At 46.3% G+C, this 25,672-nt stretch overlaps 1 protein-coding gene across 1 annotated transcript in view; it reads left to right on the top strand.

Annotated features, from left to right (window-relative positions):
• Positions 1-18,177, top strand: part of LOC120017857 (exocyst complex component 6-like) — a 63,482-nt gene extending 45,305 nt beyond the window's left edge. Inside the window, exons 2-6 of the mRNA XM_038960820.1 lie at positions 2,259-2,430; positions 6,109-6,156; positions 6,298-6,388; positions 13,495-13,540; positions 17,967-18,177. Coding sequence (XP_038816748.1) covers positions 2,259-2,430; positions 6,109-6,156; positions 6,298-6,388; positions 13,495-13,540; positions 17,967-18,177 — 568 coding nt within the window. The remainder of the gene's footprint in view (positions 1-2,258; positions 2,431-6,108; positions 6,157-6,297; positions 6,389-13,494; positions 13,541-17,966) is intronic.
• Positions 18,178-25,672: the final 7,495 nt, after the last annotated feature.

Raw genomic sequence — 25,672 nt, 5'->3', positions numbered from 1 at the left:
GCCTACACTGTTGGTTAGGTGATATCTCAGCCTACACTGTTGGTTAGGTGATATCTCAGCCTACACTGTTGGTTAGGTGATATCTCAGCCTACACTGTTGGTTAGGTGATATCTCAGCCTACACTGTTGGTTAGGTGATATCTCAGCCTACACTGTTGGTTAGGTGATATCTCAGCCTACACTGTTGGTTAGGTGATATCTCAGCCCAGCCTACACTGTTGGTTAGGTGATATCTCAGCCTACACTGTTGGTTAGGTGATATCTCAGTCTACACTGTTGGTTAGGTGATATCTCAGTCTACACTGTTGGTTAGGTGATATCCCAGTCTACACTGTTGGTTAGGTGATATCCCAGTCTACACTGTTGGTTAGGTGATATCTCAGCCCAGCCTACACTGTTGGTTAGGTGATATCTCAGCCTACACTGTTGGTTAGGTGATATCTCAGTCTACACTGTTGGTTAGGTGATATCTCAGCCCAGCCTACACTGTTGGTTAGGTGATATCTCAGCCCAGCCTACACTGTTGGTTAGGTGATATCTCAGCCTACACTGTTGGTTAGGTGATATCTCAGCCTACACTGTTGGTTAGGTGATATCTCAGCCTACACTGTTGGTTAGGTGATATCTCAGCCTACACTGTTGGTTAGGTGATATCTCAGTCTACACTGTTGGTTAGGTGATATCTCAGTCTCACTGTTGGTTAGGTGATATCTCAGTCTACACTGTTGGTTAGGTGATATCTCAGTCTTCACTGTTGGTTAGGTGATATCTCAGTCTACACTGTTGGTTAGGTGATATCTCAGTCTACACTGTTGGTTAGGTGATATCTCAGTCTACACTGTTGGTTAGGTGATATCTCAGTCTACACTGTTGGTTAGGTGATATCTCAGTCTACACTGTTGGTTAGGTGATATCTCAGTCTACACTGTTGGTTAGGTGATATCTCAGCCTACACTGTTGGTTAGGTGATATTTCTTGTTTTGTTGTTTTGAAGAAGTGTGTTCCAAATTGCACCCTACATAGTGCACTATTTCTAATAGGGTGCCATTAGGGATGAATCCTACATCTCTGTGGGATAATGTATGGAGATGTGACTGGTATCTGAACATTCTCTCCCCTTGTGACAGTGACTACATTCATCATGTTTCAGATCTAACTCCACTGTTCCCTGACCTTGTGTGTTTCAGATCTAACTCCACTGTTCCCTGACCTTGTGTGTTTCAGATCTAACTCCACTGTTCCCTGACCTTGTATGTTTCAGATCTAACTCCACTGTTCCCTGACCTTGTGTGTTTCAGATCTAACTCCACTGTTCCCTGACCTTGTGTGTTTCAGATCTAACTCCACTGTTCCCTGACCTTGTATGTTTCAGATCTAACTCCACTGTTCCCTGACCTTGTGTGTTTCAGATCTAACTCCACTGTTCCCTGACCTTGTATGTTTCAGATCTAACTCCACTGTTCCCTGACCTTGTATGTTTCAGATCTAACTCCACTGTTCCCTGACCTTGTATGTTTCAGATCTAACTCCACTGTTCCCTGACCTTGTATGTTTCAGATCTAACTCCACTGTTCCCTGACCTTGTATGTTTCAGATCTAACTCCACTGTTCCCTGACCTTGTATGTTTCAGATCTAACTCCACTGTTCCCTGACCTTGTGTGTTTCAGATCTAACTCCACTGTTCCCTGACCTTGTATGTTTCAGATCTAACTCCTGTTCCCTGACCTTGTATGTTTCAGATCTAACTCCACTGTTCCCTGACCTTGTATGTTTCAGATCTAACTCCACTGTTCCCTGACCTTGTGTGTTTCAGATCTAACTCCACTGTTCCCTGACCTTGTATGTTTCAGATCTAACTCCACTGTTCCCTGACCTTGTATGTTTCAGATCTAACTCCACTGTTCCCTGACCTTGTATGTTTCAGATCTAACTCCACTGTTCCCTGACCTTGTATGTTTCAGATCTAACTCCACTGTTCCCTGACCTTGTGTGTTTCAGATCTAACTCCACTGTTCCCTGACCTTGTATGTTTCAGATCTAACTCCACTGTTCCCTGACCTTGTGTGTTTCAGATCTAACTCCACTGTTCCCTGACCTTGTATGTTTCAGATCTAACTCCACTGTTCCCTGACCTTGTATGTTTCAGATCTAACTCCACTGTTCCCTGACCTTGTGTGTTTCAGATCTAACTCCACTGTTCCCTGACCTTGTATGTTTCAGATCTAACTCCACTGTTCCCTGACCTTGTGTGTTTCAGATCTGTGTACGATGACCAGCCTAATGCCCACAAGAGGTTTATGGAGAAGCTTGAGGTCAGGATCCGTAACCATGACAGAGAGATTGAGAAGATGTGTAACTTCCACCACCAGGGGTTTGTGGACGCCATCACCGAGCTGCTCAAAGTCCGCGCCGATGCAGAGAAACTCATGGTGAGACAGGAGACCAAATCAACGTTTATTTGTCACGTGCGCCGAATATAACAGGTGTAGGTAGACCTTACAGTGAAATGCCGAATATAACAGGTGTAGGTAGACCTTACAGTGAAATGCCGAATATAACAGGTGTAGGTAGACCTTACAGTGAAATGCCGAATATAACAGGTGTAGGTAGACCTTACAGTGAAATGCTTACTTACAGGCTCTAACCAATAGTGCGAAAAAGAAGGTGTGTGTGTGTGTGTGTAGGTAAGTAAAGAAATTAAACAACAGTAAAAAGACATTTGAAAATAAGAGTAGCAAGGCTACATACAGACACCGGTTAGTCAGGCTGATTGAGGTAGTATGTACAGGTAGGTATGGTTAAAGTGACTATGCAGATATGATGAACAGAGAGTAGCAAGGCTATATACAGACACCGGTCTACCTCTCTGTTCAACCAGGGATATTAATCTAGTCTACCTCTCTGTTCAACCAGCCCTCTCTCACCAGTTCCCCCCCAGCCCTCTCTCACCAGTTCCCCCCCAGCCCTCTCTCACCAGTTCCCCCCCAGCCCTCTCTCACCAGTTCCCCCCCAGCCCTCTCTCACCAGTTCCCTCGTCGGGACTGAATCGGTCTAGGGGTTCCCCCCTGGCGTGACTGAGTCGGTCTAGGGGTTCCCCCCTGGCGGGACTGAGTCGGTCTAGGGGTTCCCCCCTGGCGGGACTGAGTCGGTCTAGGGGTTCCCCCCTGGCGGGACTGAGTCGGTCTAGGGGTTCCCCCCTGGCGGGACTGAGTCGGTCTAGGGGTTCCCCCCTGGCGGGACTGAGTCGGTCTAGGGGTTCCCCCCTGGCGGGACTGAGTCGGTCTAGGGGTTCCCCCCTGGCGGGACTGAGTCGGTCTAGGGGTTCCCCAGCCCAGCTCTCTTTAACCTCTCTAGGGTATGTGGGACAGTAGCGTCTCACCTCGTCAACAGCCAGTGAAACTGCAGGGCGCCAAATTCAAAACAACAGAAATCCCATCATTAAAATTCCTCCAACGTACCAGTATTTTACACCATTTTAAAGATAAACTTGTTGTAAATCCAGCCACAGTGTCCGATTTCAAAAAGGCTTTACGACGAAAGCACACCAAACGATTATGTTAGGTCAGAGCCAAGTCACAGCAAAACACAGCCATATTTCCAGCCAAAGAGAGGAGTCACAAAAAGCAGAAATAGAGATAAAATTAATCACTAACATTTAATGATCTTCATCAGATGACACTCATAGGACATCATGTTACACAATACATGTATGTTTTGTTCGATAAAGTTCATATTTATATCCAAAAATCTCAGTTTACATTGGCGCATTATGTTCAGTAGTTCCAAAACATCCGGTGATTTTTCAGAGAGCCACATCAATTAACAGAAATACTCATAATAAACTTTGCTAAAAGATACAACTGTTATGCATGGAATTTTAGATCCACTTCTCCTTAATGCAACCGCTGTGTCAGATTTAAAAAGAACTTTACGGAAAAAGCACACCATGCAATAATCTGAGTACAGCGCTCAGAGACCAAAACAACCCAAACAGATATCCGCCATGTTGTGTAGTCAACAGATGTCAGAATATCATTATAAATATTCATTTACCTTTGATGATCTTCATCAGAATGCACTCCCAGGAATCCCAGTTCCACAATAAATGGTTGTTTTGTTCGATGAAGTCCATCATTTATGTCCAAATACCTCCTTTTTGTTTGCGCGTTTAGCCCAGTAATCACAATTCATGACGCGCGATCACTAGGTGCAGACAAAGTCAAAAAGTTCCGTTACAGTCCGTAGAAACATGTCAAACGAAGTATAGAATCAATCTTTAGGATGTTTTTAACATAAATCTTCAATAATGTTCCAACCGGAGAATTCCTTTGTCTTCAGAAATGCAATGGAACGCAAGCTAACTCTCTCACGAGAACGCGCCTGGTCAGCTCGTGAACGTGAACGCGCCTGGTCAGCACGTGAACGTGAACGCGCCTGGTCAGCTCGTGGCTCTCTGGCAGACCTCTGACTCATTCCCTTCTCATTCACCCCCACCTCATAGTAGAAGCCTCAAACAAGGTTCTAAAGACTGTTGACATCTAGTGGAAGCCTTAGGAAGTGCAATATGACCCCATTTCCACTGCATCTTGGATAAGCAAAGAGTTGAAAAATTACAAACCTCAGATTTCCCACATCCTGGTTGAATTTTTTCTTACGTTTTTGCCTGCCATATGAGTTCTGTTATACTCACAGACATCATTCAAACAGTTTTAGAAACTTCCGAGTGTTTTCTATCCAAATCTACTAATAATATGCATATATTAGCATCTGGGCCTGAGTAACAGGCAGTTTACTCTGGGCACGCTTTTCATCCGGACGTGAAAATACTGCCCCCTACCCAAGAGAGGTTAACTCTCTTTCCCCAGCTGAAAGTGGTCTTTAGATGAGTTGGTCTGATTGGTCGACCCCAAGGTTGGAACTGGCCCAATCATTAGCCAGTATATGAAGCATGTTCAGATAACAGGGCAGCAGGTACCACAGCAGATCAACTAGCTCACTGGCCATCTTTCTCCCAGATAACAGGGCAGCAGGTACCACAGCAGATCAACTAGCTCACTGGCCATCTTTCTCCCAGATAACAGGGCAGCAGGTACCACAGCAGATCAACAGCAGATCAACTAGCTCACTGGCCATCTTTCTCCCACAGAACAGGGCAGCAGGTACCACAGCAGATCAACTGGCTCACTGGCCATCTTTCTCCCACAGAACAGGGCAGCAGGTACCACAGCAGATCAACTAGCTCACTGGCCATCTTTCTCCCAGATAACAGGGCAGCAGGTACCACAGCAGATCAACTAGCTCACTGGCCATCTTTCTCCCACAGAACAGGGCAGCAGGTACCACAGCAGATCAACTAGCTCACTGGCCATCTTTCTCCCACAGAACAGGGCAGCAGGTACCACAGCAGATCAACTAGCTCACTGGCCATCTTTCTCCCAGATAACAGGGCAGCAGGTACCACAGCAGATCAACTAGCTCACTGGCCATCTTTCTCCCACAGATTAATGAGACTTTTTTTAAATTAACCCCAGAATAAATGGCTTCCTTATTACCATGAGCTAATGAGACGCGATGTGGGAACCTCTCTCTGTGGTCGGTTCTGTCCCTACTGTCCCCGTGCACCCGCAGCGCCCTACTCAGGCCGAGTTACCGCCGGGCCTGCTGACCCCGCCGGATCCCTCCACTCTGTGAATCAACCAGCCAGTGATTGTTTTGTATTCAGCTCTGAAACCCAATGTTTAATTACCAGAAGATGCCGTGGCGTTTTTCACTGTAGACAATGAATTGGCACATAGAGCTCATTGAGGTTATCAGGGAAGGGCCCACTGGTCAATTGGGTCATTGAATTGAATTGTTTGACAAGACCTGTAGAGACAAGTAAGAGTTCAAACATCCTCAATGTAGAATTGACAAGTTTGTCACAGAATCTGTTGGGAAAGGACTGCCATAAGCTTTTACGCCGCATAAAAGCTTCCGTGCCCGACCAACAGTTCAAGTTCCCGTTGCAGATTGAATTAGCCTTTGTCCCTGTGCCCTCGTGAACAGCTACGACAGGAAGTTGTCTAACACTTTATTTGTCTGACAATAGTGATCTTTTTTTTTTTAAGGGCCAGGTTACCGACACCAACAGAAGACTGCAAGACGCCGGCAGAGAGGTAGGAGTCTTCGTCCCTGTGTCACTGTTGCCTGTGGTCAGTTAGAGGACAGACGGGTACAGATTGAGACAGGAAGCACCTCTGACTGACCTCTCTGGGTAATTGGGGAGGTCATAACTCTTTTGACCTCTCTTATGTAAGGTCACAGCCCAAACGGAGGAGGTGATTCGCTGTCGGATACAGCAGAGGAACATGGCTACCACTGTGGAGAGACTACAGCTGTGTTTACCTGGTGAGATATAATATAACATGACTACAGCTGTGTATACCTGGTGAGATATAATATAACATGACTACAGCTGTGTATACCTGGTGAGATATAACATAACATGACTACAGCTGTGTATACCTGGTGAGATATAATATAACATGACTACAGCTGTGTTTACCTGGTGAGATATAATATAACATAACTACAGCTGTGTTTACCTGGTGAGATATAACATGACTACAGCTGTGTTTACCTGGTGAGATATAACATGACTACAGCTGTGTTTACCTGGTGAGATATAATAACATGACTACAGCTGTGTTTACCTGGTGAGATATAATATAACATGACTACAGCTGTGTTTACCTGGTGAGATATAATATAACATGACTACAGCTGTGTTTACCTGGTGAGATATAATATAACATGACTACAGCTGTGTTTACCTGGTGAGATATAACATGACTACAGCTGTGTTTACCTGGTGAGATATAATATAACATGACTACAGCTGTGTTTACCTGGTGAGATATAATATAACATAACTACAGCTGTGTTTACCTGGTGAGATATAATATAACATGACTACAGCTGTGTTTACCTGGTGAGATATAATATAACATGACTACAGCTGTGTTTACCTGGTGAGATATAATATAACATGACTACAGCTGTGTATACCTGGTGAGATATAATATAACATGACTACAGCTGTGTTTACCTGGTGAGATATAATATAACATGACTACAGCTGTGTATACCTGGTGAGATATAATATAACATGACTACAGCTGTGTTTACCTGGTGAGATATAATATAACATGACTACAGCTGTGTTTACCTGGTGAGATATAATATAACATGACTACAGCTGTGTATACCTGGTGAGATATAACATGACTACAGCTGTGTTTACCTGGTGAGATATAACATGACTACAGCTGTGTTTACCTGGTGAGATATAACATGACTACAGCTGTGTTTACCTGGTGAGATATAACATGACTACAGCTGTGTTTACCTGGTGAGATATAATATAACATGACTACAGCTGTGTTTACCTGGTGAGATATAATATAACATGACTACAGCTGTGTTTACCTGGTGAGATATAATATAACATGACTACAGCTGTGTTTACCTGGTGAGATATAACATGACTACAGCTGTGTTTACCTGGTGAGATATAACATGACTACAGCTGTGTTTACCTGGTGAGATATAACATGACTACAGCTGTGTTTACCTGGTGAGATATAACATGACTACAGCTGTGTTTACCTGGTGAGATATAATATAACTACAGCTGTGTTTACCTGGTGAGATATAACATGACTACAGCTGTGTTTACCTGGTGAGATATAACATGACTACAGCTGTGTTTACCTGGTGAGATATAACATGACTACAGCTGTGTTTACCTGGTGAGATATAATATAACATGACTACAGCTGTGTTTACCTGGTGAGATATAATATAACATGACTACAGCTGTGTTTACCTGGTGAGATATAACATGACTACAGCTGTGTTTACCTGGTGAGATATAACATGACTACAGCTGTGTTTACCTGGTGAGATATAACATGACTACAGCTGTGTTTACCTGGTGAGATATAATATAACATGACTACAGCTGTGTTTACCTGGTGAGATATAACATGACTACAGCTGTGTTTACCTGGTGAGATATAACATGACTACAGCTGTGTTTACCTGGTGAGATATAACATGACTACAGCTGTGTTTACCTGGTGAGATATAACATGACTACAGCTGTGTTTACCTGGTGAGATATAATATAATATGACTACAGCTGTGTTTACCTGGTGAGATATAACATAACATGACTACAGCTGTGTTTACCTGGTGAGATATAATATAACATGACTACAGCTGTGTTTACCTGGTGAGATATAATATAACATGACTACAGCTGTGTTTACCTGGTGAGATATAATATAACATGACTACAGCTGTGTTTACCTGGTGAGATATATTATAACATGACTACAGCTGTGTTTACCTGGTGAGATATAACATGACTACAGCTGTGTTTACCTGGTGAGATATAACATGACTACAGCTGTGTTTACCTGGTGAGATATAACATGACTACAGCTGTGTTTACCTGGTGAGATATAATATAACATCTAATAACATTGTGTGTTCTAAAACGCTACCTCTTCTTTCTGTTCTAAAAGCTACCTCTCCCCTTTCTGTTCTGAAAGCTACATCTCCCCTTTCTGTTCTAAAAGCTACCTCTCCCCTTTCTGTTCTGAAAGCTACCTCTCCCCTTTCTGTTCTAAAAGCTACATCTCCCCTTTCTGTTCTAAAAGCTACCTCTCCCCTTTCTGTTCTAAAAGCTACCTCTCCCCTCTCTGTTCTAAAAGCTACATCTCTTCTTTCTGTTCTGAAAGCTACCTCTCCCCTTTCTGTTCTAAAAGCTACATCTCCCCTTTCTGTTCTAAAAGCTACCTCTCCTTTCTCTGTTCTAAAAGCTACCTCTCCTCTCTCTGTTCTAAAAGCTACATCTCCCCTTTCTGTTCTAAAAGCTACCTCTCCTTTCTCTGTTCTGAAAGCTACATCTCCCCTTTCTGTTCTGAAAGCTACATCTCCCCTTTCTGTTCTAAAAGCTACATCTCCCCTTTCTGTTCTAAAAGCTACCTCTCCCCTTTCTGTTCTGAAAGCTACCTCTCCCCTTTCTGTTCTAAAAGCTACCTCTCCGCTTTCTGTTCTAAAAGCTACCTCTCCCCTCTCTGTTCTAAAAGCTACCTCTCCCCTCTCTGTTCTGAAAGCTACATCTCCCCTTTCTGTTCTGAAAGCTACCTCTCCCCTTTCTGTTCTAAAAGCTACCTCTCCCCTCTCTGTTCTAAAAGCTACCTCTCCCCTTTCTGTTCTAAAAGCTACCTCTCCCCTTTCTGTTCTAAAAGCTACCTCTCCCCTTTCTGTTCTAAAAGCTACCTCTCCCCTTTCTGTTCTGAAAGCTACCTCTCCCCTTTCTGTTCTGAAAGCTACCTCTCCCCTTTCTCTGTTCTAAAAGCTACATCTCTTCTTTCTGTTCTGAAAGCTACATCTCTTCTTTCTGTTCTGAAAGCTACATCTCCCCTTTCTGTTCTAAAAGCTACCTCTCCCCTTTCTGTTCTGAAAGCTACCTCTCCCCTCTCTGTTCTAAAAGCTACCTCTCCCCTCTCTGTTCTAAAAGCTACCTCTCCCCTCTCTGTTCTAAAAGCTACCTCTCCCCTTTCTGTTCTGAAAGCTACCTCTCCCCTCTCTGTTCTAAAAGCTACCTCTCCCCTTTCTGTTCTGAAAGCTACCTCTCCCCTCTCTGTTCTAAAAGCTACCTCTCCCCTTTCTGTTCTAAAAGCTACCTCTCCCCTTTCTGTTCTGAAAGCTACCTCTCCCCTCTCTGTTCTAAAAGCTACCTCTCCCCTCTCTGTTCTAAAAGCTACCTCTCCCCTTTCTGTTCTGAAAGCTACCTCTCCCCTCTCTGTTCTAAAAGCTACCTCTCCCCTCTCTGTTCTAAAAGCTACCTCTCCCCTCTCTGTTCTAAAAGCTACCTCTCCCCTCTCTGTTCTAAAAGCTACCTCTCCCCTTTCTGTTCTGAAAGCTACCTCTCCCCTTTCTGTTCTGAAAGCTACCTCTCCCCTTTCTGTTCTGAAAGCTACCTCTCCCCTTTCTGTTCTGAAAGCTACATCTCCCCTCTCTGTTCTAAAAGCTACCTCTCCCCTTTCTGTTCTGAAAGCTACCTCTCCCCTCTCTGTCCTAAAAGCTACATCTCCCCTCTCTGTTCTAAAAGCTACATCTCCCCTTTCTGTTCTGAAAGCTACATCTCTTCTTTCTGTTCTAAAAGCTACCTCTCCCCTTTCTGTTCTGAAAGCTACATCTCCCCTTTCTGTTCTAAAAGCTACCTCTCCCCTTTCTGTTCTGAAAGCTACCTCTCCCCTTTCTGTTCTAAAAGCTACATCTCCCCTTTCTGTTCTAAAAGCTACCTCTCCCCTTTCTGTTCTAAAAGCTACCTCTCCCCTCTCTGTTCTAAAAGCTACATCTCTTCTTTCTGTTCTGAAAGCTACCTCTCCCCTTTCTGTTCTAAAAGCTACATCTCCCCTTTCTGTTCTAAAAGCTACCTCTCCTTTCTCTGTTCTAAAAGCTACCTCTCCTCTCTCTGTTCTAAAAGCTACATCTCCCCTTTCTGTTCTAAAAGCTACCTCTCCTTTCTCTGTTCTGAAAGCTACATCTCCCCTTTCTGTTCTGAAAGCTACATCTCCCCTTTCTGTTTTAAAAGCTACATCTCCCCTTTCTGTTCTAAAAGCTACCTCTCCCCTTTCTGTTCTGAAAGCTACCTCTCCCCTTTCTGTTCTAAAAGCTACCTCTCCCCTTTCTGTTCTAAAAGCTACCTCTCCCCTTTCTGTTCTAAAAGCTACCTCTCCCCTCTCTGTTCTAAAAGCTACCTCTCCCCTCTCTGTTCTGAAAGCTACATCTCCCCTTTTTGTTCTGAAAGCTACCTCTCCCCTTTCTGTTCTAAAAGCTACCTCTCCCCTTTCTGTTCTAAAAGCTACCTCTCCCCTCTCTGTTCTAAAAGCTACCTCTCCCCTCTCTGTTCTGAAAGCTACATCTCCCCTTTTTGTTCTGAAAGCTACCTCTCCCCTTTCTGTTCTAAAAGCTACCTCTCCCCTCTCTGTTCTAAAAGCTACCTCTCCCCTTTCTGTTCTAAAAGCTACCTCTCCCCTTTCTGTTCTAAAAGCTACCTCTCCCCTTTCTGTTCTGAAAGCTACCTCTCCCCTTTCTGTTCTGAAAGCTACCTCTCCCCTTTCTCTGTTCTAAAAGCTACATCTCTTCTTTCTGTTCTGAAAGCTACATCTCCCCTTTCTGTTCTAAAAGCTACCTCTCCCCTTTCTGTTCTGAAAGCTACCTCTCCCCTCTCTGTTCTAAAAGCTACCTCTCCCCTCTCTGTTCTAAAAGCTACCTCTCCCCTCTATGTTCTAAAAGCTACCTCTCCCCTTTCTGTTCTGAAAGCTACCTCTCCCCTCTCTGTTCTAAAAGCTACCTCTCCCCTTTCTGTTCTAAAAGCTACCTCTCCCCTCTCTGTTCTAAAAGCTACCTCTCCCCTCTCTGTTCTAAAAGCTACCTCTCCCCTTTCTGTTCTGAAAGCTACCTCTCCCCTCTCTGTTCTAAAAGCTACCTCTCCCCTCTCTGTTCTAAAAGCTACCTCTCCCCTTTCTGTTCTGAAAGCTACCTCTCCCCTCTCTGTTCTAAAAGCTACCTCTCCCCTCTCTGTTCTAAAAGCTACCTCTCCCCTCTCTGTTCTAAAAGCTACCTCTCCCTTCTCTGTTCTAAAAGCTACCTCTCCCCTCTCTGTTCTAAAAGCTACCTCTCCCCTCTCTGTTCTAAAAGCTACCTCTCCCCTTTCTGTTCTGAAAGCTACCTCTCCCCTTTCTGTTCTGAAAGCTACCTCTCCCCTTTCTGTTCTGAAAGCTACCTCTCCCCTTTCTGTTCTGAAAGCTACCTCTCCCCTTTCTGTTCTGAAAGCTACATCTCCCCTCTCTGTTCTAAAAGCTACCTCTCCCCTTTCTGTTCTGAAAGCTACCTCTCCCCTCTCTGTCCTAAAAGCTACATCTCCCCTCTCTGTTCTAAAAGCTACCTCTCCCCTCTCTGTTCTAAAAGCTACCTCTCCCCTCTCTGTTCTAAAAGCTACCTCTCCCCTCTCTGTTCTAAAAGCTACCTCTCCCCTCTCTGTTCTAAAAGCTACCTCTCCCCTCTCTGTTCTAAAAGCTACCTCTCCCCTCTCTGTTCTAAAAGCTACCTCTCCCCTTTCTGTTCTGAAAGCTACCTCTCCCCTTTCTGTTCTGAAAGCTACCTCTCCCCTTTCTGTTCTGAAAGCTACCTCTCCCCTTTCTGTTCTGAAAGCTACATCTCCCCTCTCTGTTCTAAAAGCTACCTCTCCCCTTTCTGTTCTGAAAGCTACCTCTCCCCTCTCTGTCCTAAAAGCTACATCTCCCCTCTCTGTTCTAAAAGCTAACTCTCCCCTTTCTGTTCTAAAAGCTACCTCTCATTTCTCTGTTCTAAAAGCTACCTCTCCCCTTTCTGTTCTGAAAGCTACATCTCCCCTTTCTGTTCTGAAAGCTACATCTCCCCTTTCTGTTCTGAAAGCTACATCTCCCCTTTCTGTTCTAAAAGCTACCTCTCCCCTTTCTCTGTTCTAAAAGCTACCTCTCCTTTCTCTGTTCTGAAAGCTACCTCTCCCCTTTCTGTTCTAAAAGCTACCTCTCCCCTTTCTCTGTTCTAAAAGCTACCTCTCCTTTCTCTGTTCTAAAAGCTACCTCTCCTTTCTGTTCTGAAAGCTACCTCTCCCCTTTCTCTGTTCTAAAAGCTACCTCTCCTTTCTGTTCTAAAAGCTACCTCTCCCCTCTCTGTTCTAAAAGCTACCTCTCCCCTTTCTGTTCTAAAAGCTACCTCTCCCCTTTCTGTTCTAAAAGCTACCTCTCCCCTTTCTGTTCTAAAAGCTACCTCTCCCCTTTCTGTTCTGAAAGCTACCTCTCCCCTTTCTGTCCTAAAAGCTACCTCTCCCCTCTCTGTTCTTAAAGCTACCTCTCCCCTCTCTGTTCTTAAAGCTACCTCTCCCCTCTCTGTTCTTAAAGCTACCTCTCCCCTCTCTGTCCTAAAAGCTACCTCTCCCCTCTCTGTTCTTAAAGCTACCTCTCCCCTCTCTGTCCTAAAAGCTACCTCTCCCCTCTCTGTTCTAAAAGCTACCTCTCCCCTCTCTGTTCTAAAAGCTACCTCTCCCCTCTCTGTTCTTAAAGCTACCTCTCCCCTCTCTGTTCTTAAAGCTACCTCTCCCCTCTCTGTTCTAAAAGCTACCTCTCCCCTCTCTGTCCTAAAAGCTACCTCTCCCCTCTCTGTCCTAAAAGCTACCTCTCCCCTCTCTGTCCTAAAAGCTACCTCTCCCCTCTCTGTTCTTAAAGCTAACTCTCCCCTCTCTGTCCTAAAAGCTACCTCTCCCCTCTCTGTCCTAAAAGCTACCTCTCCCCTCTCTGTCCTAAAAGCTACCTCTCCCCTCTCTGTCCTAAAAGCTACCTCTCCCCTCTCTGTCCTAAAAGCTAACTCTCTCCTCTTTCTTCCTTTTGCAGTCCTAGAAATGTACAGTAAATTGAAGGAGCAGCTTGAATCCAAAAGGTCAGAGAACTTCCTTACTCTCCTCACTATGTTCATTGTTGTTGTCATCAATGTTACTCCACCGCAATATATTAGTCCCTCTCTCTAGATAACACGGTGCTTTGAACAGTAAGACCCTAACGCTTTCCTAGAAAACCCTCTCTGGCTCAATATAGCTCACAAACAAAAGGCAAGCTATCTTCACAGAATTATGAACAGTTCACAGAAATGTGATTAACTGAAACTGTAAATAGAAGCTATTTCAATGGAACCAAGCAGAGGGGAAGTGAAGCTCACGCTGATCCTGACATTAAGGACCCGTCGCTTAACGTCTGTTTTAATCAGTCGTAACACATCATAGGGGAGAGGTCACCATACGAACGCAGGACAGTTGACCTTGTGTGTGTGCGCCCTTCACAGCACAGCGCTGGCCTAGACAACATTGCTGTCACAGGCGCCGGTCCGAGAGTTGGAAAGAGACATCCTCGCTTTGCCATCGATGGCTTCTGTGACATCATTGAGGGAAATCTATATTTTAAAGTAGACCGCTTTCTTCTTCTATACGTTTATTGACGGTAGACAAACTGAACATGGGTAGGCGCCGCCCGCTGGAGTGGACGGGCCTCTAGCGCCGCCCGCTGGAGTGGACGGGCCTCTAGCGCCGCCCGCTGGAGTGGACGGGCCTCTAGCGCCGCCCGCTGGAGTGGACGGGCCTCTAGCGCCGCCCGCTGGAGTGGACGGGCCTCTAGCGCCGCCCGCTGGAGTGGACGGGCCTCTAGCGCCGCCCGCTGGAGTGGACGGGCCTCTAGCGCCGCCCGCTGGAGTGGACGGGCCTCTAGCGCCGCCCGCTGGAGTGGACGGGCCTCTAGCGCCGCCCGCTGGAGTGGACGGGCCTCTAGCGCCGCCCGCTGGAGTGGACGGGCCTCTAGCGCCGCCCGCTGGAGTGGACGGGCCTCTAGCGCCGCCCGCTGGAGTGGACGGGCCTCTAGCGCCGCCCGCTGGAGTGGACGGGCCTCTAGCGCCGCCCGCTGGAGTGGACGGGCCTCTAGCGCCGCCCGCTGGAGTGGACGGGCCTCTAGCGCCGCCCGCTGGAGTGTTTGCTCAGGTGTATAATTCACTGACTGGCCCCTCTGTGATCCCTCATCAACCCATAGAAAATCCCACCTAGTTAACTACTGCAGAAATACTGTTTTATGGCAGGTGTGTCCTCTATCTCTATGGCTCGGATCCAATGAAGCCAGTTCTGCCAGTGTTTCTCTGTGTCTCCTATCCTCACTAATGCCCAGCCTGGGACACGGCCTAATCACACTGGGAATGAACTACGGTTCACATGGAACAACTAACTCACTAGGCAGAGAGCACACTGGACAGGACATACTAACACTGAACACACACCCACCCACACACACACACACACACACACACACACACACACACACACACACTTAACTAGCATGCCCACACAGTTCATTTTTTAAAGCTATTGGGGTGAGTGTTTTGGGTGAAAATAGCCCTCATACTGTTTAGGACAGTGGTTCCCAACTAGGACCCCTGGGTTACTGGGACTATCCACAGGGGGGGACTACAGGACTACTAGGACTCCTGGGGTACTGGGACTATCCACAGGGGGGGACTACAGGGCTGCTAGGACCCCTGGGGTGCTGGCACTATCCACAGGGGGGACTTCAGGGCTGCTAGGACCACTGGGGTACTGGGACTATCCACAGGGGGGACTACAGGACTACTAGGACTCCTGGGGTACTGGGACTATCCACAGGGGGGACTACAGGACTACTAGGACTCCTGGGGTACTGGGACTATCCACAGGGGGGGCTTCAGGACTACTAGGACCCCTGGGGTACTGGGACTATCCACAGGGGGGACTACAGGGCCACTAGGACCCCTGGGTTACTGGGACTATCCACAGGGGGGGACTACAGGGCCACTAGGACTCCTGGGGTACTGGGACTATCCACAGGGTGGGACTTCAGGACTACTAGGACTCCTGGGGTACTGGGACTATCCACAGGGGGGACTTCAGGGCTACTAGGACCCCTGGGGTACTGGGACTATCCACAGGGGGGACTTCAGGACTACTAGGACCGCTGGGGTGCTGGGACTATCCACAGGGGGGGACTTCAGGACTACTAGGACCCCTGGGTTACGGGGACTATCCACAGGGGGGGACTACTAGGACCCCTGGGGTACTGGGATTATCCACAGGTGGGACTTCAGGGCTGCTAGGACTCCTGGGGTACTGGGATTATCCACAGGTGGGACTTCAGGGCTGCTAGGACTCCTGGGGTACTGGGATTATCCACAGGTGGGGACTTCAGGACTACTAGGACTCCTGGGGTACTGGGATTATCCACAGGGTGGGACTTCAGGACTACTAGGACTCCTGGGGTACTGGGATTATCCACAGGTGGGGACTTCAGGGCTGCTAGGACCACTGGGGTACTGGGATTATCCACAGGTGGGAACTTCAGGGCTGCTAGGACCACTGGGGTACTGGGATTATCCACAGGGGGGGACTACAGGGCTGCTAGGACCCCTGGGGTGCTGGCACTATCCACAGGGGGGACTTCAGGGCTGCTAGGACCACTGGGGTACTGGGACTATCCACAGGGGGGACTACAGGACTACTAGGACTCCTGGGGTACTGGGACTATCCACAGGGGGGACTACAGGACTACTAGGACTCCTGGGGTACTGGGACTATCCACAGGGGGGGCTTCAGGACTACTAGGACCCCTGGGGTACTGGGACTATCCACAGGGGGGACTACAGGGCCACTAGGACCCCTGGGTTACTGGGACTATCCACAGGGGGGGACTACAGGGCCACTAGGACCCCTGGGGTACTGGGACTATCCACAGGGGGGACTTCAGGACTACTAGGACCGCTGGGGTGCTGGGACAATCCACAGGGGGGGACTTCAGGACTACTAGGACCCCTGGGTTACGGGGACTATCCACAGGGGGGGACTACTAGGACCCCTGGGGTACTGGGATTATCCACAGGTGGGACTTCAGGGCTGCTAGGACTCCTGGGGTACTGGGATTATCCACAGGTGGGACTTCAGGGCTGCTAGGACTCCTGGGGTACTGGGATTATCCACAGGTGGGGACTTCAGGACTACTAGGACTCCTGGGGTACTGGGATTATCCACAGGGTGGGACTTCAGGACTACTAGGACTCCTGGGGTACTGGGATTATCCACAGGTGGGGACTTCAGGGCTGCTAGGACCACTGGGGTACTGGGATTATCCACAGGTGGGGACTTCAGGGCTGCTAGGACCACTGGGGTACTGGGATTATCCACAGGGTGGGACTTCAGGGCTGCTAGGACTCCTGGGGTACTGGGACTATCCACAGGGGGGACTTCAGGACTACTTGGACCACTGGGGTACTGGGATTATCCACAGGGGGGGACTTCAGGGCTACTAGGACCCCTGGGGTACTGGGATTATCCACAGCGGGGGACTTCAGGGCTGCTAGGACCCCTGGGGTACTGGGACTATCCACAGGGTGGGACTTCAGGACTACTAGGACCGCTGGGGTACTGGGACTATCCACAGGGGGGGACTTCAGGGCTGCTAGGACCCCTGGGGTGCTGGGACTATCCACAGGGTGGACTTCAGGACTACTAGGACCGCTGGGGTACTGGGACTATCCACAGGGGTGGACTTCAGGGCTACTAGGACCCCTGGGGTGCTGGGACTATCCACAGGGTGGACTTCAGGACTACTAGGACCCCTGGGGTACTGGGACTATCCACAGGGGGGGCTTCAGGACTACTAGGACCCCTGGGGTACTGGGACTATCCACAGGGTGGGACTTCAGGACTACTAGGACCGCTGGGGTGCTGGGACTATCCACAGGGGGGGGCTTCAGGACTACTAGGACCCCTGGGGTACTGGGACTATCCACAGGGGGGACTTCAGGGCTACTAGCACCCCTTGGGTACCTGGACTATCCACAGGGGGGGACTACAGGGCTGCTAGGACCCCTGGGGGTAGTTCAGGGGGCCTCTGCGCAGAGCAACATTCTGTTGGTGGTACAGTAAAATATAAAGGTTAGGACATGGGGTTATTATGTGATGTCATCACTGGGTTAGGACATGGTGACATGTCATGCCACTCACAGTAAACTCCTCCCAGCCCAGGCCTTTCGCATAAACAATCATTTTCTCTGCAACACTGATAAAAGACTGAATCTACTGTATGGCGCTATATTTAGTAGACATTTCCCTCTTACAAGCTTATAAACCGATACAGTATTCATTGGTCCTCCGTCATCTAATCATCCTTAACAAATACAGCAGTGTTTTCAGTGATAAAACCCTCGGTCAGCAGAGTGAACCGTTTGTACAGTAACAGTATGAAAGCCAACCAGACTTAGAGAGGAGGGATGAGATGTGACGGCAGGGATCCGTGTGTTCCAGATACTATGCCGCGTTGAAGACCATGGAGCAGCTGGAGAAGGTGTACATCCCGCGGGTCAGCCGCTACCGCTTCTGTCAGATCATGGCTGACAACCTGCCCAAGCTCAGAGAGGACATTAAGGATATCTCCATGTCCGACCTCAAGGACTTCCTGGAGAGCATCAGGAAACACTCGGACAAGATCGGAGAGACCGCCATGAAACAGGTATGAGACGTTGTTGTTATATAGAAACAGGCAGAGTACAGGTATAAAACAAGTATGAGACGTTGTTATATAGAAACAGGCAGAGTACAGGTATAAAACAGGTATGAGACGTTGTTGTTATATAGAAACAGGCAGAGTACAGGTATAAAACAGGTATGAGACGTTGTTATATAGAAACAGGCAGAGTACAGGTATAAAACAGGTATGAGACGTTGTTATATAGAAACAGGCAGAGTACAGGTATAAAACAGGTATGAGACGTTGTTATATAGAAACAGGCAGAGTACAGGTATAAAACAGGTATGAGACGTTGTTGTATAGAAACGGGCAGAGTACAGGTATAAAACAGGTATGAGACGTTGTTGTTATATAGAAACAGGCAGAGTACAGGTATAAAACAGGTATGAGACGTTGTTGTTATATAGAAACAGGCAGAGTACAGGTATAAAACAGGTATGAGATGTTGTTGTTATAGAAACAGGCAGAGTACAGGTATAAAACAGGTATGAGACGTTGTTGTTGTATAGAAACAGGCAGAGTACAGGTATAAAACAGGTATGAGACGTTGTTGTTATATAGAAACAGGCAGAGTACAGGTATAAAACAGGTATGAGACGTTGTTATATAGAAACAGGCAGAGTACAGGTATAAAACAGGTATGAGACGTTGTTGTTATATAGAAACAGGCAGAGTACAGGTATAAAACAGGTATGAGACGTTGTTATATAGAAACAGGCAGAGTACAGGTATAAAACAGGTATGAGACGTTGTTGTTATATAGAAACAGGCAGAGTACAGGTATAAAACAGGTATGAGACGTTGTTGTTATATAGAAACAGGCAGAGTACAGGTATAAAACAGGTATGAGACGTTGTTGTTATATAGAAACAGGCAGAGTACAGGTATAAAACAGGTATGAGACGTTGTTATATAGAAACAGGCAGAGTACAGGTATAAAACAGGTATGAGACGTTGTTATGTAGAAACAGGCAGAGTACAGGTATAAAACAGGTATGAGACGTTTTTGTTATATAGAAACAGGCAGAGTACAGGTATAAAACAGGTATGAGACGTTGTTGTTATATAGAAACAGGCAGAGTACAGGTATAAAACAGGTATGAGACGTTGTTATATAGAAACAGGCAGAGTACAGGTATAAAACAGGTATGAGACGTTGTTGTTATATAGAAACAGGCAGAGTACAGGTATAAAACAGGTATGAGACGTTTTTGTTATATAGAAACAGGCAGAGTACAGGTATAAAACAGGTATGAGACGTTGTTATATAGAAACAGACAGAGTACAGGTATAAAACAGGTATGAGACGTTGTTGTTATATAGAAACAGGCAGAGTACAGGTATAAAACAGGTATGAGACGTTGTTGTTATATAGAAACAGGCAGAGTACAGGTATGAGACGTTGTTGTTGTATAGAAACAGGCAGAGTACAGGTATAAAACAGGTATGAGACGTTGTTGTTATAGAAACAGGCAGAGTACAGGTATAAAACAGGTATGAGACGTTGTTGTTATAGAAACAGGCAGAGTACAGGTATGAGACGTTGTTGTTGTATAGAAACAGGCAGAGTACAGGTATAAAACAGGTATGAGACGTTGTTGTTATAGAAACAGGCAGAGTACAGGTATGAGACGTTGTTGTTGTATAGAAACAGGCAGAGTACAGGTATGAGACGTTGTTGTTATAGAAACAGGCAGAGTACAGGTATAAAACAGGTATGAGACGTTGTTGTTATAGAAACAGGCAGAGTACAGGTATAAAACAGGTATGAGACGTTGTTGTTATATAGAAACAGGCAGAGTACAGGTATAAAACAGGTATGAGACGTTGTTGTTATAGAAACAGGCAGAGTACAGGTATGAGACGTTGTTGTTGTATAGAAACAGGCAGAGTACAGGTATAAAACAGGTATGAGACGTTGTTGTTATAGAAACAGGCAGAGTACAGGTATGAGACGTTGTTGTTGTATAGAAACAGGCAGAGTACAGGTATAAAACAAGTATGAGACGTTGTTGTTATATAGAAACAGGCAGAGTACAGGTATAAAACAGGTATGAGACGTTGTTATATAGAAACAGGCAGAGTACAGGTATAAAACAGGTATGAGACGTTGTTGTTATATAGAAACAGGCAGAGTACAGGTATAAAACAGGTATGAGACGTTGTTATATAGAAACAGGCAGAGTACAGGTATAAAACAGGTATGAGACGTTGTTGTTATAGAAACAGGCAGAGTACAGGTATAAAACAGGTATGAGACGTTGTTGTTATATAGAAACAGGCAGATTACAGGTATAAAACAGGTATGAGACGTTGTTGTTATATAGAAACAGGCAGAGTACAGGTATGAGACGTTGTTGTTATATAGAAACAGGCAGAGTACAGGTATAAAACAGGTATGAGACGTTGTTGTTATATAGAAACAGGCAGAGTACAGGTATAAAACAGGTATGAGACGTTGTTGTTATATAGAAACAGGCAGAGTACAGGTATAAAACAGGTATGAGACGTTGTTATATAGAAACAGGCAGAGTACAGGTATAAAACAGGTATGAGACGTTGTTATATAGAAACAGGCAGAGTACAGGTATAAAACAGGTATGAGACGTTGTTATATAGAAACAGGCAGAGTACAGGTATAAAACAGGTATGAGACGTTGTTATATAGAAACAGGTAGAGTACAGGTATGAGACTGGCCCTTTGGACACTGTGTTAACTAATATCTAGACGATCTTCAATGCCATACAACTCTCCTTCCGTGGTCTCCAAATGCTCTTAAATGCGGGTAAAACTAAATGCATGCTCTTCAACCGATCGCTGCCTGCACCCGCCTGCCCGTCCAGCATCACTACTCTGGACGGTTCTGACTTAGAATATGTGGACAACTACAAATACCTAGGTGTCTGGTTAGACTGTAAACTCTCCTTCCAGACTCACATTAAGGTCTCCAATCCAAAATTCAATCTAGAATCGGATTCCTATTTCGCACCAAAGCATCCTTCAGTCATGCTGCCAAACATACCCTCGTAAAACTGACCATCCTACCAATCCTTGACTTCGGCGATGTCATTTACAAAATAGCCTCCAACAACACTACTCAATAAATTGGATGCAGTCTATCCACAGTGCCATCCGTTTGTCACCAAAGCCCCATATACTACCCACCACTGCGACCTGTACGCTCTCGTTGGTTGGCCCTTGCTTCATACTCGTCGCCAAACCCTCTGACTCCAGGTCATCTATAAGTCTTTGTTAGGTAAAGCCCCACCTTATCTCAGCTCAGAGTCCAATGTGGAGCTATATACAGGGGGTACGGTACAGAGTCAATGTGGAGGCTATATACAGGGGGTACCGTACAGAGTCAATGTGGAGACTATATACAGGGTGTTACGCGGTCACAGAGTCAATGTGGAGGCTATATACAGGGGGTACCGGTACAGAGTCAATGTGGACTATATACAGGGGTACCGGTACAGAGTCAATGTGGAGGCTATATACAGGTGTTACGGTACAGAGTCAATGTGGAGGCTATATACAGGGGGTACCGTACAGAGTCAATGTGAGGCTATATACAGGGTGTTACGGTACAGAGTCAATGTGGAGGCTATATACAGGGGGTACCGGTACAGAGTCAATGTGGAGACTATATACAGGGGGTACCGTACAGAGTCAATGTGGAGACTATATACAGGGGGTACCGGTACAGAGTCAATGTGGAGACTATATACAGGGGGTACCTACAGAGTCAATGTGGAGGCTATATACAGGGGGGGGGTACCGGTACAGAGTCAATGTGGAGGCTATATACAGGGGTACCGGTACAGATCAATGTGGAGACTATATACAGGGGTACCGGTACAGAGTCAATGTGGAGGCTATATACAACAGGGGGTACCGGTACAGAGTCAATGTGGAGGCTATATACAGGGGGTACCGGTACAGAGTCAATGGGGAGGCTATATACAGGGGGTACCGGTACAGAGTCAATGTGGAAGCTATATACAGGGGGTACCGGTACAGAGTCAATGTGGAGACTATATACAGGGGGTACCGGTACAGAGTCAAGTGGAGACTATATACAGGGGGTACAGAGTCAATGTGGAGGCTATATACAGGGGGTACTGGTACAGAGTCAATGTGGAGACTATATACAGGGGGTACGGTACAGAGTCAATGTGGAGCTATATACAGGGGGTACCGGTACAGAGTCAATGTGAGACTATATACAGGGGGTACTGGTACAGAGTCAATGTGGAGGCTATATACAGGGGGTACCGTACAGAGTCAATGTGGAGGCTATATACAGGGTGTTACGGTACAGAGTCAATGTGGAGGCTATATACAGGGGTACCGGTACAGAGTCAATGTGGAGGCTATATACAGGGGGTACCGGTACAGAGTCAATGTGGAAGCTATATACAGGGGGTACCGGTACAGAGTCAATGTGGAGGCTATATACAGGGGTACCGGTACAGAGTCAATGTGGAGGCTATATACAGGGTATTACGGTACAGAGTCAATGTGGAGGCTATATACAGGGTGTTACGGTACAGAGTCAATGTGGAGGCTATATACAGGGGGTACCGGTACAGAGTCAATGTGGAGGCTATATACGGGGGTACCGGTACAGAGTCAATGTGGAGCTATATACAGGGGGTACCGGTACAGAGTCAATGTGGAGGCATATACAGGGGTACCGGTACAGAGTCAATGTGGAGGCTATATACAGGGGGTACCGTACAGAGTTAATGTGGAGGCTATATACAGGGTTACGGTACAGAGTCAATGTGGAGACTATATACAGGGGGTACCGGTACAGAGTCAATGTGGAGGCTATATACAGGGGGTACCAGTACAGAGTGAATGTGCGGGGGCACCGGTTAGTCGAGGTAATTGGAGTAATATGTCATGTAGTAGAGCTATTAAAGTGACTATGATAGATAATAACAGAGAGTAGCAGTGGTGTGTAAAGGCGGGGCGGGGAGGGGGGGGGGGGGGGGGGGGGTGTGCAAATAGTCTGGGTAGCCATTTGATTAGATGTTCAGTAGTCTTATGGCTTGGGGGTAGAAGCTGTTTAGAAGCCTCTTGGACCTAGACTTGGAGCTCCAGTACCGCTTGCTGTACGGTAGCAGAGGGAACAGTCTATGACTAGGGTGGCTGGAGTCTTTGACAATTTCTAGGGCCTTCCTCTGACAACGCCTGGTATAGAGGTCCTGGATGGCAGGAAGCTTCACATTAAGTGTGGATAACTTCAACGTGTTGTTTTAATACTGGACCAAAGAGCATGATGTGGAGGCTATATACAGGGTGTTACGGTAATACTGGACCAAAGAGTATGATGTGGAGGCTATATACAGGGTGTTACGGTAATGCTGGACCAAAGAGTATGATGTGGAGGCTATATACAGGTGTTAACGGTAATACTGGACCAAAGAGTATGATGTGGGGCTATATCAGGGTGTGGTAATACTGGACCAAAGAGTATGATGTGGAGGCTATATACAGGTGTTCGGTAATACTGGACCAAAGAGTATTGTGGAGGCTATATACAGGGTGTTACGGTAATACTGGACCAAAGAGTATGATGTGGAGGCTATATACAGGGTGTTACGGTAATACTGGACCAAAGAGTATGATGTGGGGGCTATATACAGGGTGTTACGGTAATACTGGACCAAAGAGTATGATGTGGGGGCTATATACAGGGTGTTACGGTAATACTGGACCAAAGAGTATGATGTGGAGGCTATATACAGGGTGTTACGGTAATACTGGACCAAAGAGTATGATGTGGAGGCTATATACAGGGTGTTACGGTAATACTGGACCAAAGAGTATGATGTGGAGGCTATATACAGGGTGTTACGGTAATACTGGACCAAAGAGTATGATGTGGAGGCTATATACAGGGTGTTACGGTAATACTGGACCAAAAGTATATGTGGAGGCTAATACAGGGTGTTACGGTAATACTGGACCAAAGAGTATGTGTGGGGCTATATACAGGGTGTTACGGTAATACTGGACCAAGAGTATGATGTGAGGCTATATACAGGTGTTACGGTAATACTGGACCAAAGAGTATGATGTGGAGGCTATATACAGGGTGTTACGGTAATACTGACCAAAGAGTATGATGTGGAGGCTATATACAGGGTGTTACGGTAATACTGAACCAAAGAGTATGATGTGGAGGCTATATACAGGGTGTTACGGTAATACTGGACCAAAGAGTATGATGTGGAGGCTATATACAGGGTGTTACGGTAATACTGGACCAAAGAGTATGATGTGGAGGCTATATACAGGGTGTTACGGTAATACTGGACCAAAGAGTATGATGTGGAGGCTATATACAGGGTGTTACGGTAATACTGGACCAAAGAGTATGATGTGGAGGCTATATACAGGGTGTTACGGTAATACTGGACCAAAGAGTATGATGTGGAGGCTATATACAGGGTGTTACGGTATATGGACCAAAGAGTATGATGTGGAGGCTATATACAGGGTGTTACGGTAATACTGGACCAAAGAGTATGATGTGGAGGCTATATACAGGGTGTTACGGTAATACTGGACCAAAGAGTATGAAAAAGTACAAACTATGAAAAAAAAAGAGGTCTGAAAAGTTACTTTGAGAAGAGTCCTCTCTCACCTCCTCCTCTGATTGGTCCTCCTCCACTCCCTCCTCCGCGGCGAGGCCGTTGTGCTGCGTTGGCGTCCGACCGTTCAGGGAGTAGACTGGCTTGGTGTAGCCCACACCACTGTCGTGCTTCTGAACCACACTGTTAAACGTCCTGTGCTGCTGAGCCTGGGACGTACATACAACACAGTCAGACCTCCTTCTCAGAGGACGCTTCCAAAAGCTTCCTAGCACAACATCACACAACTTACTACAATAGATTGAAGATTTATTTATTCATTCATTTCACCTTTATTTAACCAGGTAGGCTAGTTGAGATTAAGTTCTCATTTACAACTGCGACCTGGCCAAGATAAAGCAAAGCAGTTCGACACATACAACAACACAGAGTTACACATGGAATAAACAAAACATACAGTCAATAATACAGTAGAAAAAAATCTATATACAATGTGTGCAAATGTAGGATAAGGGAGGTAAGGCAATAAATAGGCCATAGTGGCGAAATAATTACAATTTAGCAATTAAACACTGGAGTGATAGATGTGCAGAAGATGAATGTGCAAGTAGAGATACTAGGGATAAATAACAATATGTGGATGAGATAGTTGGATGGGCTATTTACAGGTGCAGCGATCTGTGAGCTGCTCTGACAGCTGGTGCTTGAAGTTAGTGAGGGAGATATGAGTCTCCAGCTTCAGTGATTTTTGCAGTTCGTTACAATCATTGACAGCAGAGAACTGGAAGGAAAGGCGGCTTTGGGGATGACCAGTGAAATATACCTGCTGGAGCGCGTGCTATGGGTGGGTGTTGCTATGGTGACCAGTGAGCCTGAT

The sequence above is a fragment of the Salvelinus namaycush genome, chromosome 22 (genome assembly GCF_016432855.1).
Source record: "Salvelinus namaycush isolate Seneca chromosome 22, SaNama_1.0, whole genome shotgun sequence".
NCBI classification, from domain to species: domain Eukaryota; kingdom Metazoa; phylum Chordata; class Actinopteri; order Salmoniformes; family Salmonidae; genus Salvelinus; species Salvelinus namaycush.
This window is presented reverse-complemented; position numbering and strand designations above follow the sequence as displayed.